The following is a 16,312-nucleotide window of genomic DNA, read 5'->3' as shown; positions in this document are numbered from 1 at the left end:
CCTCTCTAATGACATTAGCCTAGACATCTAGAGAGCTACTTTTGCAAGATATTAGTAAGTGCTAGTATGGAGATTATTTCAACTTTATAAAAAAAAAATCACCCTGACATTTACACCAATCAAATGTAATGTATCTGTGAACAGATCATATTATGTTGTGAATAAATGTATTCTACTCTGGATCACTAATGAGGAGATTCTAATCTCAAGCAAGACAAATCAACTTCTCATGAACTGTTATTTCATACATAACGCAAATAAGAAATGCTTCACATTATAGACATTTAGATTTTGTTTAAACCTTTTTATTTAGAGATTTTTCTGGTAAGGAGATATACCATAGGAAAGCAATTTCACTGGCAGTGAGGTATGTATATACTCTACCAAAATACTCCTTGTTTTAACTGCTTTTAACTTTATTTACATATAAAGAAAATACCAATGCATATTCTTGATTTAACTACAGTTTTAGTTACCCTATATGAATAAAATGAAATGTTACTTGCATACAAAACCGATTTGTAGAGGAATCTGATTTACTGATTAAAAAATTAAATCACGTTTTGATGACAATTTAAATGAACAAACACAATTTATCATGACCAAGACACCTGCACCATATTGTCCATCCTCACAGCACATTTATTTCAGTAATTCCGTACGTAGGTCCTTAGCATGAGCATAGTGTTACACAGTTTTCATACATAGAATCACATCCAAAACAAGTTCTAAAATTTAAATTGTAAACATTCTCTTCATATGTAGAAACATTTCAATGTGTTCAAATTTGTTAAAATGATCAAAAAAATTTAAACAGAATTATAAATGAAAAGTCTAGTCCTAAACCGTGTAGTGAGCAGTTCTTAGTACATTTCTACAGTGTTAAATAAAGTAGTAGAGAGGCAAACTGTTCTGTAAGCAAGTCAGACTTTAAGTAAAACATCATAAGGAAACAAACTTTAACAAAAAAAATGCTTTGCAATAAAGAAAGTTAGATTTGAATCTACTATGATACAAAAATGTAAAGGGTAAATAACATCTTTGTTGACAAAGTAGGAGGTAGCATGGATGCACCACTTTATTGTCAGTGAGAAATGCAACTGAAGTAAAGAATACTTCCTTACCACAAATAATTTCCAGTACTATGTACATATTTCTCTTAGAAATATTTGTTTAAACAAGTTTCCCTCCACTTTTTAGTACAAAAAAGCCTCATATGATTTAAAAAAACACTTACACACCTAGATAGAATAGTACTAATTGCCCTATTTGAATGAAACAGTTTCTTGAACTATGAAGTACATGATATTTAATGCCCTAAGTTGAGTAAGTTGTATTAGCGGTTCTTGGAATTATACAAAACACTACATACATACAAACAAAATATAATATCTTATTTTACTATGCAAGTGTTTTTTGTGTGTGTGTGTGTGTGTGTTTTTGTTTTGAATAAACAGAGCCTTGATTCTGGTAACACTGCAGAGGGCATGGTTTGTTTTTAATAAAATCTGTCTATAAGTACCCATGTGCAACAATTTAAAAATGGCTGCTTACATGTAATGATCTTGTATTGATAGTGAACACAGTAACTGACAAAAACATAGTAAACCTTAAAAACACATCTGCCACCCTATATAAAATATAAAGACTACTTACTGTAACTGTTAAGTACTCAATTTGTTTTGATGTTACTGTAATTCACTTTCCCTACTTCTCTGGCTTTAGGATTTATAAACATAATTTAGTGTAGCAATATTTTTTAAAAAATGACAAAGTATTTCAAATTTACATCCAATTCAATTTAAAACATTTCCTTGTTCTATGATGCTGCTTCTGCCATCAGTAAAGAAAACGAAGTTTCAGTAATTGAAGCAGGTTTTTTAAATAGCGATGTGACCTCAACCATGCCAGCCCCAGTCCGTGGAAGATTTGCATTGACGATGTGTCTCTGCAAGTGCTTTATCCAGTCTTCCTGAACAGACAATGGTCCTCGAAAGACCAGACCACAAAACCTGTGCAAATTTTAAAATCATTCCATCAAGATATATTAGCATTAAATACAGTACAAGTCAGCAGACATTGCTAAGGGTTAAGAATTATACCGAAAGTCAACTTTTCTCCTAAAAGCTCATTTTAATATATTTTTTAACCATGAAACCATTAGGGTTTTCATTTAATTCAACAATACTTGATAATTGTTTCAAGCACAAGATTAAAGTTTATACTATACATTATACCTTCACAATTGTAATGCTATAGTTAATGGCCCATTTCCAGTAATAGGCTTTTGTTTGTTTTGTGCAGGGGAAGAACATTGCCCAAATATGAAATATGGAAAACACATTTTCAGCGAGGGGAGGGGGAAAAAAAAAGTCTATTCCAAATTGTAAGACTGTTTCAGATTCTTTTTTGTTTAGCTTACTGTAATATTAAACTTAGTTATTTGTTTTGCTCAATACTGGCTTTTAAAATCAAATGCAGTTACAATATATACTTCTGAATATTCTTATATAAAGGCAACAATTTATAACCTCTTTTTAAAAAAAAACCCCAGACCCTGTAATTCCAATTAACCCATTATAAACCCCCTGCAGGTACCTGCACCGGAGTATGTAAACTTCATCAGCTCCGTGAGGTAATGGCAGCATTTTTTTCTTGCTTCCAGATCTTGATCTTGACTTTTTTTGCTTACAATCTAAGGCTAAGAAGGAAGGAAGAACATTTTCCATATATAAAAGTGAACAATTAACAGTTAGTCCTAAACCAAACAGAAATATTCAACAAACCTTCATTTATATCCATGGTGAAAAACCATTTATTTTCTCTTACTGTGCCATGTTAAATTGCAATCAAAATGCCAAAACTTTCCATTACCTATCAAACTCTAAAAAACGATTCACAAAGAAGCAAAGACAGTCTTTTCCCATCTTTGGTTATTACAGTGTTTGTTCTCCTCTAAAAACCATAGGACGATCATTAAGCTAGACACATTTTAGTTCCAGCAAGCTCTAGTAACTGTTATTGTGGAATTACCTGGAATTACCCAATGACAGTTTGAAATTCCCTTTCATTCTTAAAACTTTTTCAGTCTTGGAAGATCTGTTGATAACTATAGTTCAAATTATGTCATAAAAATACAGTTACAGCTTCAAAATGTTGACGCATTCAAGCTAATTTGATTTAAATCCAAACATGAATGAGAACTTCTATCTGCAAGGAAGTCTTGTTTACATCTGCTACACCAATGAGGAATGCACCATCATCTGCTCACATCATACAAGTGCCAAACAGAAACAAAAGTTTTGGTCCTGTCCTATCTCTGGGACTCTTAGCTGAAGCTTTCTTACCATTTGTCTATTCGATGGTTAAAAGGAGTAATAAGAAAACAGTGATTATGAACTTCTTGTAATAGGTTGACAGACTTTATGACAATGCATAGAGATGCAGAGCCACTTGCAAAATCAATGTCTTATCAGGTGTTTGAACTATGCATGAAGGTACAGCATAATTACTGCTGAAGCATACTAGCATGTGGATTTAGGATTGAGAGGGGCTGAGCCCTGTAGGGGCAGAGGAAATTGAAGTTTGCAATAGAGGCCTCACAGGGAAAAACTCTACATCAGCCATGGTTGGGAAATAACTTCAAACTGTACTTTACATTGTGTAATGATTTATGCTTACCATGAAGCTAAACCCGAGGGAGAGTCTGGAGGCAGGTGGAAACTTTACCTATTCCTAAACATGAACACGAAATATTAATGACATAAAACTATCAAAGTAACAATAATGGAAAGGGCATCAGCAGCACCAGGGAGGGTCACTCTAGACCAGAGGTTCTCAAACTATGAGGCACAGGTGCCAGTGGTTTTTTGGCCAGCGGTTAAGTGCTCCCAGAGCAGACCCAGAGCTCTGTTCTGCCAGGGGGCAGGGCAGAAGGAGCCAGAGCTCTGTCCAGAGGACAGTGCTGGGACAGGGGCCAGCCAGGGATCTGTGGGGGAAGCAGCTTGCAGGAGCTCCCCTGCTCCATCCCCCAACTTATCTCTGCCTGCAGCAGCACACAGATTCTCCTGATTCTCCAGTAATACAAGGCCTCCCATCCCTGCCATCTTCCCCCTGTGCTTGGCTCACCAGCTCAGCTGGGGCTCCTCCAGCTCCCGGCTGAAGCACCCTCACAATATCCCAGGGGCTCCCTTCCATCCCCTTCCACCTACCCCAGCCCTGCAGCATACCCACGGCTCCCCTCCACCCATCTCAGCCCTGCCCTACAATATCCCCTCCATTTGCTACTGAGCTACTGTTCATCCCTGAGCTGCAGGGCTGGATGAATTGGGCTTAGCAGAAGGGCTCTCTTTCCCCAGCTGCTGCAGCTGTTCATTTCCAGCTGGTGCCCCTATTATGGCAGTACCCCTTATGCAAAGTGGGCTCTTAGCTCTGCAGAGGCTATTGGCACTGCCTTCCTCTCCATCCCTGGTGCTGGAGCTTGGCTGCTTGTGACAGGGAGAAGCCACCATGGGGTTCCCTGTGGCAGTGGGGAGCCAGGATCTTGCATGGTTCCTGCTCAGCGTGACACACCACCTCCCCTATTGCACCAGTGCAGCTAGACAGTAACCAGCTGGTCCTAGCCAGCAGCAGCCCAGCTCAGTCCCAGCTACCAGCTTAGAATCACAGAATCATAGAATATCAGGGTTGGAGGGGACCTCAGGAGGTCATCTAGTCCAACCCCCTGCTCAAAGCAGGACCAATCCCCAACTAAATCATCCCAGCCAGGGCTTTGTCAAGCCTGAGCTTAAAAACCTCTAAGGAAGGAGATTCTACCAGTACCCTGATGGACTTCCTACTGCACCAGACCTATGCGGAACTCTCAGTGCTGGTGAACCTCTGACTGCCATGCTCTGACCTGCCACCCGCACCCATTGGGCCACCTGCACTAAATGGGGGGCCCTGTTCCCTGCCTGTAAGCCCAGGACAGCTGTGGCGTGTCACATAGTCAATGGTGTTATGATTTCCTAAAATGTTTGGGAAGTTTTATTTTAGTTGCTACAGTTTGCATTTTTTTTGGAACACAACTGTGAGATAGCACAAAAGATAATTTATGCAATAAAATTAGTACTTTTGATACTCATACACTTATTTTAACTATATTGACCATACACTTCTACATTATTATTCGTGTTCTTGCAAAGTATAGGATTTTCAGGTTTGTATTGTCACTGTAAACGATGGGGGGCTGGGGAGGTTCAATTTTTTCTCTCTCTGCGCTTAGGCAGGCTCACTGTGACAAAGTTTGAGAATCCCTGTTCTACACTGGTGTTTCTGAGGTGCAGAAACATTAAGATGTAAAATCCTAATGTTTGCTTTCTCTGATATACCAGTCAAGGATCTGTCTCCTCTAACACAATGACGACACAAAGACAACTGCTCTCAGCACTCAAAGCCTCCTCTGCTTAGGCATTTATACCAATTAAGAGAAAGGACAGAGCATCATACTGCCCCTTTGTATTTTTCTTCTACTGTGGGTGAATATTCTGGGAAGCAGGGGATCCCTTTAGATTAACACCTGATCTATAGGTTTTAATCCAGTGGGCCAAATTTATTTTCAGAGGCCTTGTCTCCATCCCCGATTCTGTCCAACAGACTAACTATTTAAAAAAAGAAAAGGAGTACTTGTGGCACCTTAGAGACTAACCAATTTATTTGAGCATGAGCTTTCGTGAGCTACAGCTCACTTCATCAGATGAAGTGAGCTGTAGCTCACGAAAGCTCATGCTCAAATAAATTGGTTAGTCTCTAAGGTGCCACAAGTACTCCTTTTCTTTTTGCGAATACAGACTAACACGGCTGTTCCTCTGATAACTATTTAAAGATTTCTGTTCCTCTCATTCTTTCCAGATAGAACCTCAAGGCCATAGTGTTCAGAGGCTGCCACAGAAACTATCTCCTGACTGAGCACCAACATGTTCCCTCTCCCTCCATCGTCTTATTGTTGTGGAAAGAGAGTAAGGGAGAGGAGATAAAGAGATAGCTGCCAACTTGCTGATCCCTTTTCTGGAAACAATATTATCTAGAAAAATGACTAAAAAGTCAATAGAAAACTCACTGACACTTCCGAGTCTTGAAGGTAGGAGAGAACTAAATTCAGACTCCAAATGGGTACAAAACAGGTATCCAGATAGGCTTATTTACACAAAGTTGAAGGAAGCCTTCTATTAGCAGATGAGGCCCAATGATGTTCTCTTTGACAGCAGCGAGTGAAGGGATCTTGACACAACAGGCGCTGACAGCAAGGATTTTGTCAAGATCCTCTTTGAGAAAGTGAAGGATGTGATCAAGGGAACAGGAATTGGCCCTAATGCTTTATGCCAACATACAAGGAGCATGTTCCATTTTCTATAATGGGGAGAAGACCATATTTTCCAAGCTTTAGGAAAGTATGGATTACACAGGAGTAGAAACCATTAAATTGGTGGCTTGGCCTTTCCCACACCACTGGCACCTTATCTTTAGGGAGGATCATAGGACATGAAACTGTAAGGGACCTCCTGGGTCATTAAGTACAGCCCATGGCTATTGCAGGCAACCCCATTATATAATCCCATTCACAAATTTAAAAAACTAGCTGGGATGTTCATCCTCACTGCTCCGCTAAGGAGCTCTGAGATCCTCAAGTGAAAGGTGCTCTCAGTACAAGGCACGAATTTTCATCACTGTGTGTCTTCTCATAGGTACCAAAGATCCTTTTCATCCTCTATATATCTATCCTTTTCAGCCTCATCTATCTTTATGTAACCATCATACATGCCGCATCTGAGCACCTTCCACAAGAGATACAATCTCTCCTCCCAGTCAGGAGGAACTGGGCATAATTCATTTTGTATTTTTTGCCCTTTTAAATCTCGTATTATTGATGGACATCTTGGTCAAAAAAGTGGGGTTTGCATTTTGCCTGGAAGGTACTGAAATTTATGGCCATCCTTCTCTCTGAGAGAGGAGACAGGGTACCTGAGCCTGGATACCAGTGTGCCTGTGGAGAACTATTAGCATAAAAGGAGATCCATCTGGCCAGGTGGAAATGATTCTACAACAACGGCTTTGCTTCTGTGGATTTTGCAGAACACCCCATTGAGGAAAATTGAAGGAAACAGAGACCACAGCTCCATTAGATTGCCAAGGCATCCATCTGAGGTCCTTCTGAGATCAGTTAGTAGTTACAAAATCCATGACATTAAAGAATGTGAAAAAGGTCTACAAAATGGTAGCCCTGTATGTATAGCTGGCTCCAAAAACCAGAAGGATGTCATTCTTGTGAAATAAATGCTTTGTGGCTCAGAGTCTCTTAGATCAGTTTTTCTCTGTATTCAGACAGACTTCAAGGCTAGATTCCCCTCATCCCCATTAAAAAATTGGACTCTTCTCATTCAGGCAAATACTCCTGTGTTTCAGGGAGGCTATACCACCACTTGTGTCCTAATCCTAGCTTTTCTAACAAAGGGTTCCTGAAGGCTAGCAATTCTAGGACACTGATGTGCAATCTTCTGAGAAAAAAACCTCCCTGATCATCCCACACACAACTAGGAGCTAACACAGGAAAATGGAGTCTGGCATAATGCACCAAGAGAGGTGACTTTGCAATAGTCAGACAGGGATTTTATGGAGTGTAGAGGAAAGGAAGGAGAGAATGGGCAAGGATTTTTCTGATGTGTTTAGTACACAGGCTCTAGATAGAACAACTGTAAAAAACAGGACTGAAGAACTCAGCGCAAGACTTCCAGTGAATGCAGCCCCTCTCACATAGGGTAACAGGACTAAGGCTGGAACACAAGGATCAGTCCACATGAAGCGATAGTAACAATAAACTTAAAAAACAAATTTTCAAGAGATTCAAATGTTAAAACTGGCTGTGAGTTGAAGTAGCATTCCATACAACATGTTTGTCCCCTTTTCTTGTGGTTTTTGACTTTCTGAGTACATTTATTTACTTTTAAAGGCACAAACGAGCATGAATGTGCTTTCGGGTCACTGTAGGAGAGAAGGTAAGACCAAAACTTTTGGTAAAATTTGACTGATGCTTCGGATCAACATTCAGATGATTCATTCTCCAAACAGATTGGTATATGAGTAACTGCAAAACTGTCATCAAATTGCTAAAACTCAGGAGTAGTAAGCTCACTTAAATTAAAGCTATGTGTGCACAAACACTTCTGATGCTCACATACTGTACTGACAGGATACTAAAACAAGCAGCACCATCTTAAGAACAACACAGTCTCACCCCTAGGTCACTTGTGCCAACCCAGCCCATATTATAACCAAAACCGGTTATTTAACAACATCTGTCTGGTGGTTTCAATCCAGTTCCTAGTGGACAGTTTCCAAATGACGAAGTAAAACTCCCACAAACAGCAGGCTCACTAACACTCAGCAAAGAGATCAAGAAAATTGAACCCCATCCAGCCTCATGGAAATTCCTTAAGATTAGGGTGAGGCACATTGTCAAAGTGTAGGGAAGCTCAGACTGCCACTACCTATGCCCATGTTGTGGATAGCGGGTACAGTCTCCACAGCTGTCAACTACCACCTTTCATGAGCACTATATTCAGTACAAAAGTCTCTCTGATAGAAGACTTTTCCCTTCAACCTTGACTACCCGCTGTCTGCTTAGTTGCTGCTTCTGAAAGCTGTGTGTGACTGACTGGATTCACTGCTCATCAAAATCTCTGATTCAGCATGGCAGAGTAGAGGAACAACCAATTTAGAATAGAAGATAATTGAAAAATCTTTGGAAAGATCACTTGGAGGAGCTCAAGTTCTGTTGAGAATGCAGTATTTAAAAAAGCATACACACATTAGGTAAACAGGCTGCATATACACAATTTCACAGCACAGTGTCAGCATGGTGGTGGCAGATTAAAATGTATGCCCAATATGAGTGGGCAGCAGCATGGATTATGTTGGAAATTGTAACTAGTGGTTCTTTGTTGCACATCTTTAGATCCAGTGAAATAAGTGTGCAACTACACAATGACTTAAATTTGTGCTTTCTGTTAATCCACAGTCCCCAAAATGGGAGAAGTCTCTACTTCAAGTGCTGAAGCACGTGTTCTTACTAGGACTTCATTATTTTTGCTACAGAACATTTACTAGTATACTAAACTCAGGCAATAGTACAATTAAGTGATATATGTTGTCCTTTAATTTTATTTGTTTGCTTACTTGCTAATTGGCCACATTCAATCATTTGCAATGTCTCTTCCAGTCATTTGTGCAAATTTGTAGGGTTTAACTATACATCAGAATATTTTTATCTACAGTAATTTTTATGTCAGGGCACTTTATTGTGTATTCCTGAAGATATTAATACATTTTCTTAAGTACTGCTTGATCAATTAGGGATGTAAGACTGCAGAATAAAGACTTCCAGGCTGTATTTCTTGCTCCTCCTCTTAGCTCCAAGGCCACTTCCCTTGTGATGTGTCTCACTGCAGCAGCACAGCAGGGTGCCAGTAGCAGAGAAAGCATGTTATTTACAGGGGCGCAAAAGGAAAGGTAGGATGGTAAAGACAAAAAAAAAGGGGGGGAAATGCCAGGGTGCAAGAGAGATCAAAGAATCTTAGGGGACAAAGAGAAAGTTGGGGAGGTCAAGGAGAGAGAAATTAGGGACTCTGGAATACAAGACCTTAATAGGGAAAAACCAAGTGGGGAAAGATGTATTTTGAAGATGGTGGAGAGGTCTGTCCTTAAAGTGACACAGTGAAAGAGAAAATCTCTCTGCTCTGCAAAACACCAGAAGTGTACAGCAGTCCACTAACCCTTTCACCAAAATAGGTAGAAGCATGGTGTCTGGTGGGCATGGGGGAGTAAAACAATCATGCAAATCTGTGTTGTACAGCCTGAAAACTTGCACTAACTTCTGGAACCAGACTTCCAAAATTAGATGTGGAATTTCACAAGCAAATTGGTTAACTGTGCACGCAAATGGTCATTTATGCATATAATTACAGTGAACAGCGGACCCATATTGCATAAATTAAGGTTGCAATTACACACTACACTTATCATAGCCAATGGCCTAGCAAATCTTGGCCTTGCTTGAAGATTTGTTCCTTGAACTATTTTTCGAATATTGGCAGCTACATTTCATTTTTTTTCTTGTTAAATCATAACACATGGCGGCTCCTGTATTTTCTCAGCATGCAAAATTTGGTTACATACCCCATAAGTTACTGGTTGTGAAACAGCATTGAATCTACTAGAAAAGTAATGTTGTAATAGTTAATACTGAAAACACACATAGTCAAAGTAGTGGGAAAAACATTAATTGCCTAAAAGGAGGATACTTAAGCTAACGCAGCCCTGGGAAAGCTTTCATTTCTGCTTCACTGACTTGCATAGATGATTCTATTTATTTTATTGAATAGCAAAGTATAAACAGTTCCCATAATAATTGCCACATCACATAAGAATTACAGCAATCATGTATGCATACAATTATGTAATTAGAGCAAGGAGCTGGGACAAGTACTGAACTAATAAAGAATTTCTCTGACTAATATTTCCTTACAAAGATGTAAGGAAGTAAAAGAGTAAGTTCAGGGCTTTTTTAAAATAGGAAAAATTACTAGATACTCAATGCCTCTACACAGTTTAGAAGCTGAGATCAATAAATTTCAGGGCTGAAGACCCTATATAATAATTTCTCTAAAACATAGTCATCTTCATCTAACAAGACAAGAAGAACTTGGATCTTCCTAATATGGGAGATGTTCAGTAAGACCTGCACTCACACAGAGCCATATCTTCTCACTTCTCAGAAAAATAGTAAGAGCACCGTGCTTGTAGTGTGGTATTATATCACTAAGCCCACATGCTACACAATGTATTACAGCGTAGTAGATTTACTGGTACACTATGAATTATCAAATAATTAAAACCACAATTTTTAAAGTACATTTTGTGATCCATTATCCTTGCTTTGTTTATTCACTTGCCAATTGACAAAACTCACTAATTTGCAAAGGGTCTCCCAGTCACTAGTGAAAACTAGTAGCATTCTAGTATCAGTTACTAGGGATGAAAGAAATACTAAATACTGATTATGTATTCTAACATAATTTAATCCTCCTATACATTATTTTTGATACACCCAACCCATGGACTTCCTCTAGCTGGTTTAATGTATTTATCTGCTCTCTGTGACCAGATTCAAATTCTGAAGTTAAAAATTAAGTTTCTAGCTCTTCCAGATGAGAAGAAAAACTTCCAAATGGGCAAATGTAAATGAAGAAATACTCACAGAATTATCAATGTAAATTTGCAGACAGCCTGAAACAGCTCTAAAAAACATGATCTGCCCTCAATCTCAGAGGTGTGTTATATTATAAATAATAAGAATAATACCACCTAGCTTTTTTCATAAGTAATCTCAAAGGACTTTATTAAGTTAGCATCATCTCCATTTTACAGTTGGAAAACTCCGTTTTACAGAATGACCTGCTCAATGCGTTACCAAATTTAGGTCTCCTGAGCCACAGACCAGTGCTCTACACACTAGGTCACAGTGCTTCCTCTGTTAACTTTTAAGTCTAATGAAAGTATTTTAAAAGTAATAATTTCCAATAACTTACATATGCAATTGTGCACCTATCTTGCACAATTATCATAACTGTGTGCATAAATTGAATAAAAGCACTAGCAAAGAGTCCAAAACCTCAAAAACAGCAGTGATGGTAACAAAGCCCTGTGCATCATCTTTTCCCCACTGAGTGACACTGCAAATAGTAACCTTAACAACAAAGTTAATTACTATGTAAGGGCCAGATTCTATCATGCAGTCTTTGTTCAAACCTCCCATTGTTATCAGTGGGAGATCCACTGTGAATCAAGGGTAACACACAACCCAACCTTCATAGACTCTGCCAACAGACTAGAATTAAAAACTTATCTTGGCCCTCTTCACAGAAAGTTTGACACTCCTGCTTTACATATGACTTGTACTTCATATAACTAGCAAGATCTGTGGCTAAGAAAATGGAACACTACTTTTACCAAAGTTTACTTTTTCCTGTGCTTGTTTCTTCTTTATGTAGTGACAGACAGTTGCTCTCCCCAGTTACCTAGTATGTTTATTTCAGGCTCTCCACCTCCCAATTGCCATATCATCTTCCCCTTCTGCTCCCCAACCCTCACTCTGCCTCCTACTGTAGACCATACAGATTCAGATCACATTGACTTCAGTGATACTTCATGTGGCCACAAGGGGTTGCCTGCAGAGAGCCAGCTGCAGAATCAGGCTCTCGGATATTATTCCAGATCACAACATAAAATGGTAAGGGACACCAACCTGAAATCTAGTTTATTTTAATATGAATGAGTTAAAAGTAGTGTCAGGACAGTACAACACTCACCCCATAGTACCACTACCAAATTATTTTCGCTTTGTGAACCACCAACACGAACAGAGAAAACCGTGAAACTGACTATACACAAAGTGCTGTCAGATGCAGAGACTGAAAAATTAGTTATTTTTCGCTCATCTATTTCAATTGTAGTACTCTTAGGGGTTATTTGTAATAGTAAGTAGGTAAAAAGTGTTTGGACAGGCATGATTTTTTAAAGCTGTCATATCCCTTTCATAAAAAACAAATAGCTATTTTGATTTTGGGGTGAAGAATGAAAGTTGCTCAGCTTGCAGCTTTGTTTACATACCTGAAATGCTGGACCAAAATGAGTGAGTAAGAATGAAAAACAAACATGAAAAATGGACAACAGCAACACCTATATGTTTACAAGTTGCTGAAGTTCAATCTCTTAATTCAACTTGTTTACCAGAGAAAGCGTCAAAATTCATTTGGATTAACATATAAGTTTGTGCAGTCTGATGAGGAAAATGCATCATACACAAACTTGCTTTTACATCTGTAACAAAACATACCTGTCCCAGTCAAAAGTCCAGCACTCTTCTTTCGTGCATAAGCGCGTAAGTGGTTGGACAGACTAACAGCACTTGTAAACGTCGTATTGCAATGCACACACGTTCTAAGCTTCACAGGCATACCTATCATTCAAAAGAAAACTATAATCCAGTTCTCTCTTCAAAAAATGAAATTCTCAAAGCGTTGTAAAAAGTTTTCTGTAATAAAGATGTTTAAAATATATTCACTGCATTGATGCAATCGTTCAGTATATTAGAAGGATCCAAATTAACCATTATTAGTTTTGCATGTAGCGTTTAGAGCCAAACCATGTTATTTTAAAAGAAAAGGGGGGTAAACCTTGAACCCCCAAGCTTCTCTGGATTTAACACCTATTATCACTTTCCTGCAGATCTCCACAGTATGCAGATCATTTCCTAACCCCAAAATACAATCCTGTGATTTGAATAGCACAATTCTGTTGAGAAGTTTCAAAGCCTGCAACATTCCCAATAAAGAGAATTAAAAAGTCTAGTTGACGAAGTGGTAATTAAAGTGTTTTACCCACAAGACTGTAAAAGGCTCACTACTAAATTAGGCTGCTGATGAAGGCTGGGAGAAAAGGTGGTAAAACACACCACTGAACAGCTGTTAGACAAAACATTTTATTCAGTGCATTTTATGTTCATTACTTTGGATGCGCAATCAATAATGAAAGTTAATGATTTGAAGTTTTTTGCTAAAATCTTTGTGCTAAATAAATGATCAACAAACTAACATCTTATTTATCACAGGAAAGAAAACATAGTGAAACAATACTAAACTCCTCACTTACCAGACAAAGAAACCATTATAATTGGTTTCTTCTCAAATTTACTGTGATACACATCAAAGAGCTTCCCTTCCCTTTGTCAAAAATACATTATCTTGGTCAATTATGTCAACTAATATTATAGAAAGCTTAAAATATGTTAGTTTAAAAATGTCTAGAGCTATTATGTTGGACAACTTCTGTATGCAGGATAGAATCCTATTATCCAGCAGCCCACAGAAGAAAGACTGCTTTTCAGGAAAATTACAGAACAAGAATACCTGATTGGTAGACAATTTTTTAAATTGAAATTGTATTAAAGATATTTGGAATAACTTATGGTTACAGAGATTTTATTTTCTTTTTAACTCAACAGTCATAGCGAGTAACTTGTCAAATTCTATTATCTTAGCCACAGCTAGCTTAAGGGCTTTGTTTCTAACTATTAGTATTATGCAAGTATATGTTCATTTTCACTTGATTTTTCAGTACAGCCAAATAGATACCACCTAACATTCAGAAGTAAATGTATTCAATTTGGCAAGCTATACTTCAGTATGTTTTTCCAAATATAGTGAAATCTGTCAAAGAGACACTTCCCTTATTAGGCAACTTCCTGTTTGAAGTGACCACCAAAAATACCCAAATGTATTTAATATAATTCTGTTCCACCTTTGTTACGCCAAATTAGAAAGTCACCTTTGTTAAGAAACTGATTTTTGTCAGACAATTGTGTGGTCCCGTAAGACAGATTTTACTGCACAGGCAAGTTATTTTTTAGCAAGGCAAACATACCGGTGACCAAGCACAGAGCGCTGCCAGGTATGCTGTAATGCACTGGAATATTGGCAAGAGAACCAGCAAAACCAAAAACTGTTCCGGGAATAAAATATGATCCTGTACTTCAGTATCTAGGATATTGCAGTACCAGAAAGCGGTGTCCAAACTAGGAGCAGAAACATACTAGCTATAATTCTGTTATCAAAGAATACTAGTAGTTTCCCTGACCAATGGAAACAGATTTTTTTTTTTTTTTTTTTTTGCAAGAGTTGCGTTAAGAACATCATTCTAAAACAGGGCTAGAGACTATCTAGCAAGTAGTCAAAAATTACAGAATTGTTTTATTAGCACAGTTCTCAAAGAAAAAAAATAAAATCTTTGCCCGCAACAGTCAGGGATTGTGCGTTAGAACCCTGCTGGCAACCACCGTGTTCAAACAGAGCTGTAACTAGCACAGTTCTTCTCCCAGCATCGACAGGGCTAAAAGGAGAACAGCAGGTTCCCACATCAGCCACAATTATACAACAAACATGCATTCATTTATGCTGAAGAAGCATGTTTGCCTAAAATGTTGAAATTATTCAATAGTAGTTCATAGTTTGGAAATAGTATGCCTTTGTAACACAGAGAATAGTTCTGTCAGCTTGGGTAAATGCTACTTCTGCACAAGTTAGATTACTCTCTGGGCGGTCTATGGGTTGCACCCAGCTACTTCAACTATTTTTGTTGAGGAGCAGCATATTTTGCTATCAAAAGTTGCTTATTTTCTGGCTCCTTTTAAATCACACCCCAACCACATGTCAAAAAAGAACGATATTTTGTGCAAGAGAATTTACTGCTGATGAACATTAATGCTGGGCAAGTTACACTAGAAGTTTATTGCACTCTCTTTCCCCTCAGTACTTTGCAAAGGAAACAAGAGTTAAATTAACTATGTTCTAGGAAAAATATTCTACACTGCAATACCTTTTCTAATAAATGAAAATTCTTTGGAAGCATAGTTAGACAGCTATAAACAGCCTCTTACCTGACTGCATAGTCAAGTCCATCCTTTGTGGCTGATACATCAATGGACTGTCTTCATTTAATGGAAGAACACATTTCTGAACAAACCTCTTTCTTGCAGTTTGATTATGGATCTTTTGAGGAGAGATATCAGGATTCCTTTCTTCTCCTAACCTTTTATTTTTCAGAAGTTCTATCAGTGTAAGTGACTGATTTTTTTTTTCATCATGTAGTACTGTTTTTGTTTCATCACATTCATTTAGGAAACTCAGACCTTCTTCCTCCGATGCAGACACTGAAATATCTTCAGTCTTTAGGCCATTATGGTATGCTTCAAGAGGTATAACATTTTGAGATAAAAAGTCATCATTTGAAGCAAGTTTCTGAGCGACAAATGGTCTGGGAATAATACGGCGACTGTTCAATGCTTTTAGGATTTTTTCATATTTTTCTTCATTTTGCATCATCTCATTTAGAACGCAGATTGGAGACTTATGTGCATCCCACTTGGTTTTGCCAAGCCTTTTCAGGTGTCCTCGCACATGATTAGACAATCCAATTTTCGTATCAAACCAACCTCCACAGAGTTGGCATGTGTGTTCAGAAGACGTTTCAGATTTCTCAATAGCTAAAAAGAAAAAATAATGATTTATCAATTTTCCAAACATTTTTGAACACTTTAACTGTACTTAACGCTATAAACTTTTAAATATGAGTACAAGAAGCCACCTTTTTTAAAGGCAAGAAAACATGATTCACCCTCTTTTATGATGAACAGACCATTATGAACAGACCTCTACCCCCCACT

The 16,312-nt window shown here is 38.1% G+C and overlaps 1 protein-coding gene across 11 annotated transcripts in view; it reads right to left on the bottom strand.

Annotated features, from left to right (window-relative positions):
• Positions 1-289: 289 nt before the first annotated feature.
• The window catches only part of ZNF644 (zinc finger protein 644), a 78,923-nt gene continuing 62,900 nt past the window's right edge, over positions 290-16,312 (bottom strand). For 9 of the 11 annotated variants that reach the window (XM_048860271.2, XM_075131650.1, XM_075131646.1 and 6 more), the window contains 4 exons: positions 15,527-16,132; positions 12,929-13,051; positions 2,599-2,701; positions 290-2,012 (listed from right to left, as the gene is read on the bottom strand). In XM_048860271.2, coding sequence (XP_048716228.1) covers positions 1,820-2,012; positions 2,599-2,701; positions 12,929-13,051; positions 15,527-16,132 — 1,025 coding nt within the window. In that variant the 3' untranslated portion in view covers positions 290-1,819. Of the gene's footprint in view, positions 2,013-2,598; positions 2,702-12,928; positions 13,127-15,526; positions 16,133-16,312 lie in introns of those variants that run through there. The other 2 variants (XM_075131648.1, XM_075131649.1) reach the window with 2 other exon arrangements.

Source organism: Caretta caretta, chromosome 8, assembly GCF_965140235.1.
Source record: "Caretta caretta isolate rCarCar2 chromosome 8, rCarCar1.hap1, whole genome shotgun sequence".
In the NCBI taxonomy this organism is placed as follows: domain Eukaryota; kingdom Metazoa; phylum Chordata; order Testudines; family Cheloniidae; genus Caretta; species Caretta caretta.
This window is presented reverse-complemented; position numbering and strand designations above follow the sequence as displayed.